The sequence below is a fragment of the Trichomycterus rosablanca genome, chromosome 17 (genome assembly GCF_030014385.1).
Source record: "Trichomycterus rosablanca isolate fTriRos1 chromosome 17, fTriRos1.hap1, whole genome shotgun sequence".
Lineage (NCBI taxonomy): Eukaryota > Metazoa > Chordata > Actinopteri > Siluriformes > Trichomycteridae > Trichomycterus > Trichomycterus rosablanca.
The window spans coordinates 10738523-10753287 of record NC_086004.1 but is presented as its reverse complement, the minus strand read 5'-3'; the positions used below and the strand labels follow the sequence as shown (position 1 = coordinate 10753287).

At 40.9% G+C, this 14765-nt stretch overlaps 1 protein-coding gene across 1 annotated transcript in view; it reads right to left on the bottom strand.

Moving 5' to 3' along the window:
• The window catches only part of nfat5b (nuclear factor of activated T cells 5b), a 70114-nt gene continuing 55349 nt past the window's right edge, over positions 1-14765 (bottom strand). The window contains exons 4-14 of the mRNA XM_063012644.1: positions 14119-14305; positions 13704-13894; positions 11598-11770; positions 10713-10847; positions 10563-10615; positions 7016-7148; positions 6829-6888; positions 5479-5573; positions 3083-5336; positions 2745-3002; positions 1-1712 (exon numbers count right to left, since the gene is read on the bottom strand). Coding sequence (XP_062868714.1) covers positions 2764-3002; positions 3083-5336; positions 5479-5573; positions 6829-6888; positions 7016-7148; positions 10563-10615; positions 10713-10847; positions 11598-11770; positions 13704-13894; positions 14119-14305 — 3520 coding nt within the window. The 3' untranslated portion in view covers positions 1-1712; positions 2745-2763. The remainder of the gene's footprint in view (positions 1713-2744; positions 3003-3082; positions 5337-5478; positions 5574-6828; positions 6889-7015; positions 7149-10562; positions 10616-10712; positions 10848-11597; positions 11771-13703; positions 13895-14118; positions 14306-14765) is intronic.

Genomic DNA, 14765 nt, shown 5'->3' with positions numbered 1-14765 from the left:
TTAAATATTCACATAAATATTTAATGACAGAAAAAATAAATGACAGTTTACACTGTATAGAGATAAAGACCCATCACAGACAGCTGTCTTCATTTCAAGTTCATAGTTCATAGCTTTTGCCCTATCAGGGTGCTCCTTTACAGATCTAAAAGATCAGTCCTTCACCTACATAGAGGTCAAAATAGTTGCTATTTAAAACTAGTCAACAATGTGAAGTTGTCTCCAGAAAAGAAAATACAGTATATTGGCAGTAGAAGCTCTAATGAGCTATTGCTGCAGTCTATGCAACTAAACAAATACTACAAAGAACATTCTATCAGCTGACTCCCAGAGGTCAGACACACATTACCTACCATTAAAGAAAAATGATTGGCAGCTTTACAACAAGCCTGGCATTGAATTTGAGCACAATGTTGCTAACTTAATTATATTCTTCCTTTTGTAAGACAGCAGCCTTTCCTACCATTGTGATCCTATGTCAGCCATAAAACTGGCCAACTGTACGTAGTGTAAAAGCTGGTGCTGTATTGCCCCTTTAGATGAGGCTTCTGACTGATCCTCTGCTAATGGTAATATTCTGCTATTTATATTTTTACTGTCAATGTTATTACAAGAACATTAAATCCATAATAATGACAAAGATTATTACAGAAAGCATGACTAGAAAATATCTTAGATTGTAAAGTCTAACTGCCCAATACCAGCGTGCCAGACGCTATTAAACAGTAAAATACAGCACATAGAATCATCTAGAAACATATATTATTAGTGTTCTCCAATATCGCAATTTCTATATACTCTTTTTGTCCTAGAAACAAAAATTGGTGTAACATTTCAGGAAATTTTATACATACACCATATAACATACCAATCATTTTATAGTGACAATAAACAAACACAATGCTAAATAATTTAAATGCTTTTAGGACAAAATGTCAAAATATTAGCAAGTATTTTCATTTAGGAATCTCCAAGGTCAAATTCCATGTTTTGTTGATTTTACAACCAAAAATTAGTTAACATATTCTCTACAGCAGTGGTCTTTAACCACCGGGCTGTGGACCGATACCGCTCCGTGGGTCATTTATTACTGGGATGCACAGAAACAATAAATAATTAGAGATCGCTACAAGAGCAATCGAATTTTCAGTACTCTTTGGGTGTTATTGTCTCCAATCACCACTAGGTGGGAGCAGCATCTCGTTGCAGCAAAAAAGGCTCAGGATTCACACTGATTTTCCATTCTATAGTTATTCTACTTTAAACCCACCCTCCCCGCCAGTCCGTGAAATTATATCTTATATGAAACCAGCCTGTGGTGCAAAAAAGGTTGGGGACCGCACATAACATGACACACAATAACACACAAAACCCACACACAAAACCCAAACCCATATGTACTGTCTGATACAGCTTCAAAAAATCCTAAAGAATGTGTCTCCATTAGGAACAGAAAATACATATATAATATTTTTCATTTACAAATACCACTACAAAAATATGCAGCATGGTGTCCTTGATGCCAGGAGAGCTTCAAATATTCGTGTGTATGTAGTCAGCCTGCCCCTCTAAGGCCTGACTATTGTAATTCTTTGAGCCTTTATATCTTTTTACTTTCTCCAGGTGGTGTTTATAGCAATGATAGACACTGCACATTAATTCACACACAATTTGTCCACTGATTGTAATGACTTTGGCCTTCTTTCCATATCCTGTAAGGAGAACAAAACAAGAATAAGTAAAGATGTTTTATATATAAAACTTAAAAATGACCCCTCATTAAAATCAACACGCCAACAAGCCATTTTGTTTGTGCATTTTCCCCCTTTTTCTCCATTTAATTGCGTCCAATTGCCCCCTCCGACCTGTGGGCAGCAGCTGTATGCATTTTGTCACCTACACTTTGACGAGTGCAATGCGGATCAGCAATGTGTACGGAGAGACACACCCTGACAGGACTCTTTTCCCATCTCTGTGCAGGCACCATCAATCAGCCAGCAGAGGTCGTAATTGCATTAGTTATGAGAGAGTCCCTATCTGGCTTTAATATCCCACCCCTATCTGAACAACAGGCCAATCCTTGTTCATGTGGCCGCTCAACCCAGCCGGCAGGAAGAGTAGCTTTTCTGAATTAAGTCTACCAACCCCATTTACATACAAGTTGAGACTTTTATTAAAATGGAATAAAAAAAAATATGTGGTCTGTTAATTCTCTCAAATATTTATTTAATGGACAAACGTTCACTGTAGTTTGCAACTATAAACATATTTAGAATAAAATGCCTGCAACACGTTCAAAAAACTTGATAGTGAAAATGATTTTACTTTAAGGATCCATTAATGAAACATTAAAATCTAACCAACCCTGTCATTGTCATGTTCAATGCATACTGTTCTTCATACCCAAAACATTGATTTATCCACCATGCTTTACAGTTGGGATGTGGTTAAAGTTTTGATGTGTAGTGTATTTTGTCCTCCAAACAAAACAGCATACATTTTGATTACTTAACAGCTATGTTTTTACAGTGGTATCCTCCATGATGTCATTCCTTTAATACCAAGTTGTTTGCTTAGTGTTTTTGGAGTGGACATATGAACATATGAACATTTTGTAGGGATTTCTGCTCTTGTTTCCAAAACACAGATACTGTTTCTCTTTACTTGACATTAATAAAGTACAGATTGTATTTGATACAATAGATGAATAGGAATATGTTTTCCTTAAACAGAAAGGCATTTACCTTTAGGCTCTATATGGTCCTAGTAGGAATGTGAGACAGTGCTGCCTTGCTCTTGAAGGCTTACTAGAAGGTCATCTATCTTCTCCATGTTCTGAGAGGTGGTAAGCGCATTCTGTACATTTCCAGATTCTGTCATGGATGGGTTGAGTAAGGAATGCATCTGCCCATCACTTTCCCTCTGATTCTGACCAGACTGGCTTATAGCAATGATTTGGTCAGAAAGTGTGTTTCCTTCAGAATTCATCAGCTGACTGCATTCTGCAACAGAGAACAAATCAATACTTGAGTGGCCATTTTAATAGGAATAAAGTACTAATAAACTTCTAATAAATCATTACCGTTTTGGATTTCATACAGGAAAATGTTTGGCTGATGGTTTTGGCTGGGCTGGTTGAGGCCTCCAGTTATCGTTGTCTGAAACAGGGATCCAGGTTGTTGAACCGGTGAGGAGGTGGTGGTCTGTAGTCCAGCCACATTATTCTGAGCAACAAAGAGAACCTCTTGTGGGACAATGCTCCTAGACATGTCTGGCTGGGCTATGAAGAGGTTTACAGAAGGCTGGGAGCCAGGGCCTGAACTTGGTGCAAGTTGCATGGGTTGTTGTTCCTGGAAGAGGGCTTGCTTACTTGCAGCCTGATTATTCACAGCAGAGCTGTGATCCTGGAATGACATGGGTTCAGAAGGTTCTTCTGGCCTGATTGTGATCATGTTGTTTTGAGAGAAGGAGACTGATGGGTTTTGAGGCTCTGGCGAAATTAGGCTACTGCTGTTCAAAGAAGGAATTTGAGGCTGACCACTGAACAACAGGCTAGAAGGCTGTTCTGGTGCCATTCCTGAGCCCATAGAGTTAAAGACCAACCCAGACTGGTGCTGGTTAGCAGGAAGGTTGGTAATTGGCGACTGGGAGATACCCTGAAAGAGAGAGCCTGGTTGGGATTGTGAGGCCTGGTGTGTTGACTGCTGTTCCATGGGTGAGCCCTGCTGAATGGGAGGAAGTTGCGTTGAGGCTTGGAACACAGATTGTGGCTCCAGGGCAGATTTCTGCATAGAGGTAAGGAAAGCTAGCTGCTGTGACTGGTTGTTATTTGCTGCAAATTGGCCAGGTAAGGTATTCTGAGGAAGAAACATATTGGGTGCAGAATGTTGAGATTCTGTGGTCAGGTTAGACCCATCCAGAACATTTACTGGATTCTGGAAAAGAGAGGCCTGAACATGCTCCTGGGTGGGTGAGGTATTCTGTGTGTGGAAATGTGTCTCCTGAGGGGTTTGGGCCTCAGCCAAAGAATTGGAGGCGTGGAACATGGGGGAAGAAGTATGAGTGGATGTTTGCTGAAGGAACCCAGCTTGAATGGAAATAAGATCTTTTGCTTGTTGGAACATAGCAGCCTGTTGCTGCTGTTGTTGCTGTGAAGACTGTTGCTGAAAGAGTGCACCACTGTTTTCCACAATACTTTGTGTGGTTCCCTGCTGCTCTGAACTGCAGTGCATTTGAACCTGGGGATGAAAAAGCTGATGTTGAAGGTTTTCCAGAACTTGTTGCTGCTGCTGGATCTGTTGCTGCTGCTGCATTTGCTGTTGCTGCATCTGTTGCTGCTCCTGAATATGTTGTTGCTGCTGTTGCAGCTGCTGCTGCAGCTGTTGTTGCTGAATCTGGTGCTGCTGGATCTGCTGTTGCTGTGTCTGCTGCTGTTGCTGAATCTGGTGCTGCTGGATCTGCTGTTGCTGTGTCTGCTGCTGTTGTAGCTGCTGTTGCTGAATCTGGTGCTGTTGCATCTGCTGTTGCTGTGTCTGCTGCTGTTGCTGAATCTGGTGCTGCTGCATCTGCTGTTGCTGTGTCTGCTGTTGTTGCAGCTGCTGTTGCTGAATCTGGTGCTGCTGGATCTGCTGTTGCTGTGTCTGCTGTTGTTGCTGAATCTGGTGCTGCTGTATCTGCTGTTGCTGTGTCTGCTGCTGTTGCTGAATCTGGTGCTGCTGTATCTGCTGTTGCTGTGTCTGCTGCTGTTGCTGAATCTGGTGCTGCTGGATCTGCTGTTGCTGTGTCTGCTGTTGTTGCTGAATCTGGTGCTGCTGTATCTGCTGTTGCTCTGTCTGCTGCTGTTGCTGAATCTGGTGCTGCTGGATCTGTTGTTGCTGTGTCTGCTGCTGTTGCTGAATCTGGTGCTGCTGGATTTTGTGTTGTTGCTGCATCTGCTGCTGCTGAACTTGATTTTGCTGAAGCTGGTGCTGCCGCCTCTTTGCCAGTGAATCCTCTGAATGAAGCTGAATGTTGCAGAAGCCCTTAGCCTGAAGTTGCCGCACTGCCTGCTCAAGCTGTGCCACCTCATCAGGAGGTAGGAGAGAGAGTTGGTGCTGTGGACTATCATCCATCTGGGAAATTCCCACTATTGTACCAGAAGTGCTTCCAGACCTTTCCTGTGCCAGACTGTCAGTATTTAGAAGGAACTGCTGGAAGGAGGTGTTGGATGAACTTTCTGGTTTCTGATTAGGGTTTAATGTTTCTTTGTTAGGGAAAACAGAACTCTGAGACTGTTCTTGCTCTCGTGGTCGACAGGCCACAGAAGTCTGTTGGGTCTGGTTTACATGATCACAGGACTGTTGAGTAACCAGTTAAGAGAGAAACATAGGTTTAGGAACAATTACTAACACTGTTGAAATCAATCAATTAAAATTGCATTTAAAATCTTTTATATATTAATTATATTAATTATATTTTAGTGCTCTTATGAATTCAAACCTTAAAAGTTGCTGAGTTACTGGAAACCTCCATAGGAGTAACCTCTTCTGTTTTGACAAAAGGCAAGACTGGTACTACCAAGGCACTGTCAATTACTGTTTAAAATGACAATAGCACAGACATTATTTTTATTAACACTTATGTTTCATCTCATAATTTATTGACTGATAGAATCTAATGTTTAATGTACTTTTGAGAATAATGTACTGTTTAATTAACAATTAAAACAAACTAACAATTGAAAGACAAAAACATTCACAGCCCGCAACGGAGAAAGTGTAAAGAAAAAGAAACAGAGCAGAAATGAGAACTGGTTGTCACAAAATGTGACTGCACAGATGACTGTCAGTTAAGAGGAACTGAAACCCTCCATGCCCCCTCTCCCAGCCATATTAGGCAGGGGAGAAGGACATAATTCTGTTACCCACCCCTATCTGAGCTCCAGGTGGCTCAATAAATTAAGTACATATATTTACTTCTGCTGTATGCAATAGGGTAAATGCTGACTGCATTTTCAGTACAGCACCACATTCAGAGACAAGCCTTTCTTTGTGACCTAGTTTGGTTAGTGGAGAAAGCACTAACAGAATCACAGTGTGAGCTGTGTGAGTCACCTGTTATATGTAGGTGCTGATGCGCTTCAAGTGCAAGGTTTCTTATATTCACCTATTCTTTTAAAGCCATAATGCCAGAAAAATGAGGTTTGCTCCCCTTTTTGTTGATGGATGCCAGAATTCTGTTTATTTTCCTGGAAATAAGCTCCGGGTTCAGTGGTTTGGGCCTTGTGCCATGCTTATCTTGGGAGAGCAAAATGCCCGAAGCTGTGGCACAATGTCCCAGTTTCCAGAGGAGAGACTCAGCTAGTAAATGCACCACAGTGATGCAAGGGGGCGCAAGTGGTCGGTAGGCTCACCCAGGGCCAAACCGGGAAGCTCAGAAGATTTTCTTGTCCAATATTCGAGAAGTAAATTTGCGCCTGTTGACTGCAGCGGACCATAAGCGCGTCACAAAATTGCAGCATCAAGCTCTCATCTCTTTTCTATCCCTGTTCTACAAGAAACCAACCCCAAATGAAAAGCCAAAATAATACAAAAAGGAAGGTGAAGGTGCTTGGTCCAGAAACAACAGCTTTCCAGCAAATTATTAATTTCATTAATTTGTGGTTCCTAAATAACCCCCTTTGCCTTAATTTAGTTTTTAAACATATCTTTGTTCATCCTCATTAATACGTAGATCAAAATGTCAAGACATTTGTGTGTAAATCTAAAGTGAAAAAATAAAACTACAGTGGTTGATAACTTGTCCACCCCCCAACCAGTAACTGTATCAGTAAACTGCACATTTGATTACCTTTTTGCTCAAAAGTACAAGGCTTGACTGAAAGGACGGCCTCTTTTTTCACATCCGCAACTTGAAATGTGAAAACAAAAATAAAAGCACCTTAGACTTCTCTACATACTGCAGAATATATATTTTACTAGGTCTAGTAATACATTTCAAGTGTGATATCTCCTGTATGTACAGTAAATGTACAAACCTGGCTCTGGAGTGTACGTAAATGGTTGCACATCATGGCAACGTCCAGCATTAGTCAGCACATAGATCCCGACAGGAACCGGGGAGGTAATGACTAGATTTTTGTATGGAGGAACTGTAACAATAAGATGATTCTAAATGGGAAGACACAAAAGAACATAACACGTAATAATGACTTGGTTACAGATAAAAGTTAAGGTAAGTGGATTGATGTGGGTTTTTGTTTAATAAAGTATGTAATTGAGCAGATTGGACATTGGCTTAGGTCTCATTATAAGTTTAACAACTGCCTGAGCCAGAACATTATTAAAATATATCATTCAAAATTGTGTCATGGGCCACTCAGGTGGTGCAGCGGTAAAAACACATGCTGGAACCAGAGCTGGGATCTCGAATACATCGTATCGAATCTCAGCTCTGCCTTGCCGGCTAAGGATGAGCGGCCACATGAACAACGATTGGCCTGTTGTTCATATAGGCGGTCAAAGTGTAGGTGATAAGCTGCCCATGTGTCGGAGGGGGTGTGGGTTAGCTTCGTTCTCCTCAATCAGAGAAGAATTGGTGGAGAGGAAGCATGATGCATGATATGAATTGTGTCGTTATTGGGATAATTCAGGGTGATTCTAAATCTTAGTCAGGTTAACCAGACAAAATGTAATTACTAGTGTGTGTTTTACATTTACAAATTAAAATTATCTGCAAAACAGCAGTGAACCAAAGGCTATTCAAAATAGACATGAAAATGGTGTATTCATTTATCGTTTGTTTACATTCACCATTGTGCCACTTTGGGCACTTAAGGAAGACCATTATTTCACAGTCACTTAAATTGTATCAAATGCCAATTATATATCGCTTTGAAAAAAGTATTTGTCAAAATGTTTAGATGTGCATGCTGACTGTCTCTGTCTCTGCTTACTAAATAACACTGCTAGTTAGTGGAAAAGAAATGGCTACATTGTAGCAAAGCAGCCATATGGGGGCACTAGGGTTCTTCTCTCAGCACTTATGCCAACTGGTAATTCATATTTTGATCACTTGACAAACTCTAACTTCAAGTTGTTTTAAGAACTGTGAAATACATGCCTGACTGACTTTACTAGCTGTGTTTATCTGGTAAAAATCAACGCAATTTAATGCAGCACTTAGGAATTTAGCAGATTTTTAGGGGTTGATGCTACAATTTAATTAAATATTACACATGAATAAATAGGCATTATTCATGATTTAGTTGTTGTTCCTACATAAATGAAAGAATGTGAATTGTAACATCTATTTGCTTTTAATATCATATAGAAAAAAAAACATTTATAATGTTGCAAACTATCTGTTTTGGTGGCTATAGCCATGTTAAGTCATATTTACTGGTTGGGCGGCACGGTGGCTAAGTGGCTAGCACTGTCGTCTCACAGCAAGAAGGTCCTGGGTTTGATCCCCTGGTGGGGCAGTCTGGGTCCTTTCTGTGTGGAGTTTGCATGTTCTCCCTGTGTCTGCGTGGGTTTCCTCCAGGTGCTCCGGTTTCCTCCCACAGTCCAAAGACATGCAAGTGAGGTGAATTGGAGATACAAAATTGTCCATGACTGTGTTTGATATAACCTTGTGAACTGATGAGCCTTGTGTAATGAGTAACTACCGTTCCTTTCATTTTCAGCATTTAGCAGACAATGAGCGATTAGGGTTAAGGGCCTTGCTCAGGAACCCAACAGTGGCAACTTGGTGGTGGCGGGGCTTGAACCGGCAAACTTCTGTTTATTAGTCTAGTACCTTAACCACTGAGCTATCACTGCCCACGCTATCACTGCCCACGTTCAAAGTGTAAAACATGATGTTAAAATCCTAATAAACAAACATATTTACCGGTTAAACATTTGTGACGTAAAAGATCTTAAGGAGCATTTGAATGTAACATTTTTAACAGCGATTTGATAATGTAACCCTTGCTTAGGTACATTAACTTCTAGCCAGTGTTTTTCAACTGGTCTTACAAATTCTATCTATTTACTATATAGGTCTATTTACCATTTTCTACTAAAGGTCCATTTACTATTACAAACATTTATTACGCTAGTTTTTATCCTCAGCGATATAATAGGCTGGCCGGACGTCTACACAGACATCGTCGGTTATCTCTCTGAGGAAGAGATGGCCGAAGCCATTCAATGGATTGTCGCCGTGCCCAAAGTATTCCTGCCTTATGCAGTGTTTCTCACTGGAAGGGGACCCACAGTGACCCGGAACGAGACAAAGCGGTAATGCAAATGAATTAAATCTAAAAACTACCTAAATATGGCATTTAATAATTTTGAAGCTTTTTATTTGATTGAGGCATAACATCTTGCACCAGTTATTTTGGTCAGATAACACTATAGCTGTGACAGAAAAAGTTAGTTCATCAAAATTACTTTTGACTTTGGTCATTTATGTTTATTTATTTATTAGGATTTTAATGTCATGTTTTACACACTTTGGTTACATTCATGACAAAAACGGCAAGTTCAAACACAGCCATGGACAATTTTGTATATCCAATTAACCTTACTTGCACGTCTTTGGACTGTGGGAGGAAACCGGAGCTCCCGGAGGAAACCCACACAGACAAAGGGGGAACATGCAAACTCCACACAGAAAGGACCCGGACCGCTTCCCCTGGGAATCAAACCCAGGACAGTGCTACCCACTGAGCCACTGTGCTGACCATGGCCATTTATGTTAAAGCAATATGCAACCTATATTGACTAAACAGTAAGGTCAGGTGTAAAATTTCAGTGAATTGAAATAGGGGGGAGGTCAGGACAGAACATGCTTTGGGTATCACCACCTGGTCACTGAATGAATGAATAGGTTACCTTGCTCCAAAAGCCTTAAAATCTTAGAAATACAGGTGATTGTTGAATTTCATTGTTGGTAAATTTCTAAATATTTGACAGTCAATGTTTGTTTGTTTGTCCTTTCAACTGCTTCCGCTAGAGGTCAGAACAGTGGATCATTCGTTCGCATATTTGATTTGGCACAGTTTTTTATGCTGAAAGTTTGGGACCAGCACTAAGGGTGCACTAATATGTGGTTGATGTAATACCATGCGCCTTCTGTATTTGTGAGCCCAGTCCAAATTTAAACTCCCAGAACTCAGGTACTGCGGTTACCAGCAACACTGCTCTTAACATGATGTCACACAAACTCAGCAATGCAAAAACATTTGGGATTCGGCCTGTGTGTTTAAATTTAGTGCTACATACAGGTGTTTCAGATAAATGTGTGAAATGTGACTTGTTATGATTTTTGCTAAGCATGTGTTTGCATGCTATGAGTGGCAGTCTGCTGTTAAAATAGATAAAAAATAAAGCTAAACGGTGACTTTAATTTTTAGAATCTGACTGCTGATCCAATATCCAAAAATTTAAATCCTTTCACTGTTTTGTCCAGCACTTTCATCACATTCTATTTGAGTAACTAGAGCAGCAATAAAGATAGAAATGGAAACAACAATGGCAATGATGTCAACTGATCAGAAAAGCAGGCCCAGCCTGTAACCTTGTAACACACCACACCTGATGGAAAAGCTCCATGTCAATCTCAGCTTCAGCTTTCCAAGATTTTTCATCTGCAGTGAATACAAAGGCATAAATCAGACTGCACTGGAAACAATGCTGTATAATGAAGCTGTAGAACAGAGGGAGCTAGAATTACTTGCACAGTACCTGAGACATTCTCCTGAAATATGACTTTGGTTCCCTTGAGAAAGTTCTTTCCAATAATGAACAGTTCCTCTCCGCCTTGTACTGAGCAGCTGTGCAGACTCTTCTTCAGAATTTCAGGAATTCCTGCAGGCTGGGCTAAAGAAAAAGAATTATGCATTATTATTATTATGCAAGAATTATAGCGATCTGTCAAACTACTGTACATCACAGAACAACTTTAATGTCCTTAACTAGGCTACTTAAGAATAAAAGACAGTAACATGATTACTTATCAAAATTACTAATTTTGCTGAAAATAGCCAAAACTATGTGGACACCTGACCATCCCGTTGGACATCCAATTCTAAAATACTGCACTTACTGAGAGTTAAAATTTCCTTTTCTAGAAAGGCTTTCCACATGATTCTGGGTGTCTGTGCAAATGTGTGCCAATTTATTCAAAGGAGCATTTGTGAACTTGGGCACCGATGCTGGGCAGAAAGCCCTGGCTCGCAAACAGCTGGTTCATTTGCTTTGTGCAGGCCACTTGACTCTCTCCACAAGAACGTTATGTCTTAAATGACTAATTATGGAAACTGAGGCACAGAAATCTAAAACAGAGGAGGGCTTTCTCTAAACTGTTGCCACAAAGCTGGAAGCTTGTACAATTTTATCACACCTGTTAGCAGTGGGTGTGGCTGAAACACCTAAACTCAATAAATACAAGGGATGCCCATATAAGTTCAAATAAATTACATTTTGTTTACATTTACGTAGAGCAAACTTCCAAAGGTGGGTAAGACCTTAATATACTGGCAGTTACATTTAATACAATAACTAAAAGGAAGTAGTAGGAATGAGTTTAAAAAGAGGTGGTGGTGGCTTCTCATGTCTCAAAGTACTTACTGCATAGTATGGGAGAAGATGGTGTCTGTAGTGTGAGTATTGAACCATCAGGTCTGGTGATGTTTACCCGGAACACCAACCTGGCACGGGTGCTTTTCTTTTTCGATCCGGCCACCCCGATACGAGCCTCCACATCTGCATTCCGAAGCTTCAGAATTCCCACACAGTCCACACTGCAGAAATACATCGACCAGGCATAACATTATGACGAGGTGAAGTAAATAACACTGATTATCTCTTCTTTACGGCACCTGTTAGTGGGTGGGATATATTAGGTAGCAAGTGAACATTTTATCCTCAAAGTTGATGTGTTAGAAACAGGAAAAATGGGCTTGAAATGAGTTTGACAAGGGCCAAATTTTCACAGTTTTGAAAATTCCACAGTTTTCGAAGGGAGGGGATCATGCTCTGTTTCAGAATGTCACAGTACATGTTGGAATTCATGTTTCCCTCAATGAACTTCAGCTCCCCAGTGCCAGCAACACTCATGCAGCCCAAGACCATGATGCTACAACCACCATGCTTGACTGTAGGCAAGATACAGTTGTCTTGGTACTTCTCACCAGGGCGCCGCCACACATGCTGGACACCATCTGAGCCAAACAAGTTTATCTTGGTCTCGTCAGACCACAGGGCATTCCAGTAATCCATGTTCTTGGACTGCTTGTTTTCAGCAAACTGTTTGCGGGCTTTCTTGTGTGTCAGCTTCCTTCTGGGATGACGACCATGCAGACCGAGTTGATGCAGTGTGCGGCGTATGGTCTGAGCACTGACAGGCTGACCTCCCACGTCTTCAGCACTCATGTGTCTATTTTTTAAAGGCGACCTCTGGATATGACGCCGAACACGTGGACTCAACTTCTTTGGTCGACCCTGGCGAAGCCTGTTCCGAGTGGAACCTGTCCTGGAAAACCGCTGTATGACCTTGGCCACCATGCTGTAGCTCAGTTTCAGGGTGTTAGCAATCTTCTTATAGCCTAGGCCATCTTTGTGGAGAGCAACAATTCTATTTCTCACATCCTCAGAGAGTTCTTTGCCATGAGGTGCCATGTTGAATATCCAGTGGCCAGTATGAGAGAATTGTACCCAAAACACCAAATTTAACAGCCCTGCTCCCCATTTACACCTGGGACCTTGACACATGACACCAGGGAGGGACAACGACACATTTGGGCACAATTTGGACATGTTCACTGTGGGGTGTACTCACTTATGTTGCCAGCTATTTAGACATTAATGGCTGTGTGTTGGGTTATTTTCAGAAGACAGTAAGTCTACACTGCTATACAAGCTGTACACTGACTACTCTAAGTTATATCCAAGTTTCATGTCTATAGTGTTGTCCCATGAAAAGATATAATGAAATATTTGCAGAAATGTGAGGGGTGTACTCACTTTTGTGATACACTGTACAATCTAGTGCACTGTGTAGGGAACATAAATTTATATCTAAAATACTATCTAGTGCACTATGTAGGGAACATAAATCCGTTATCTGATATACAATTTAGTGCACTATGTAGGGAACCTAAATCCGTTAACTAATACGCTACCTAAAGCATTATGTAAGACCTATTAGTCTATTATCTAGTACACTATCTAGTGCACTAAGTAATGAACATAAATTCTTTTCTAATTTACAATCTAGTGCACTATGTAGGGAACATAAATCTATTATCTTTCACACTATCTAGTGCACTATGTAGTACACATTAATGTGTTTGTGACACGAACAGTTAGCAGCTCCAAAAAGTTCTGTTATCACCCATATCCTTTGGTGTGTGCGAGAGGTTTTTTAGCTTTTCTTTTTTTTGGGGGGGGGCTCGGGGGGTCGGGGTCAAGGTCCGGGTCTGGAAGTACCTCCCTGAAATGAGTTTTTGCAACTCGGGATGTCTGCAAGTATACTTATGCAATAGTTTTACTATTATTACAGTTATACTAGTATTACAGTTGTCCTGAGCAGCAGCAGTTTTTCTCATTTGTGTATCTCTAGGAAAATCAGCAAAAGTGGAATTTGTCCAGGGATGTCCAAACGTTTGGTTATGTTTTAACAACAATGTTCTTACATTTATGACATTTCTATTTTTATTACCAAAATATACATACGCAAGAGTCATGCTATTGCTTGGGTCCAGTGGCACTTCAATGACAGTGGTGCCCTGGATGTCCACTTCTCTACAGGCAGTGGTGTTTCGACCGGTCACTCTGCAGGCCTGGTAGAACCCGTGAGGCTTCACACGTCCAGTGTCATTACCCACAAACACCTGCAGGACCACTGGCTCCTTAATTCCCTCAAGCTGTGAGGATTAGGTAGAAGAACAGCAGGTGGTGAATATAAACAAATCAACAGGCAAACCTAATGACAATATTTAAATTAATTAAAGGTCGTTACGATGCATGTGAGGTAGGATGAGCACTAGTGAACCCTCAGTGTTTTTAGTGCATACTGGAAAAAACTGGACTTATTGCACTATAGTACTATATACACATTGCCAATGTTAATGTATTTGATTTGACACACCTTGACAGTAGGGAAGCCTTGTTGGGTGTGGTCTTTTACAGAACCCCGACTGCCCTCGGTCAGGTAACGGGCTCTGTGCTGGCTCTCAGGCTGAACCAGGATCTTCAGCTCCTTTCCTTCACCCTTCTGCGGGTACTGGCCAGAGAGTATTCCACCTTTCTGTACAGATGTCTGGTTTCCATCCGAACTAGAAGGCAAAGGGTATGTCATTCTAGTACACTTCAGGGTCATGGCTATCTGGTTACGCACACCTAAGCAAGCTCTCTAAATAGCTGGCAACATGAATCAAGAATAAAATTAGTCTGTGCTGGCTTAGTGGAGGTAATAAACACCGTGAAGTAACATAACATCATGCTAAATTATGCCAGGTGTATGTATTTTTATCAGGAGAGTAAATGATTAAGACCAGGGCACCTTCAGTTGTCTGTGAATGACAAATCTTTAAAAATGGCTCTTTATTATTTGTAATTTCTTTTATATAGACTGTGGTTCAATCAATAGTGAAAGAAACTATTCCCTAACCTCTCCACTCAATACAATATGGTGCAGCAGTAAATTGAGCTAGCCCACCACCACTGGGATCCAGGGTTCGAATCCCCAGTGGTGCTATTGGTCAGACAGGTACACTATATTGCCAAAAGTATTCG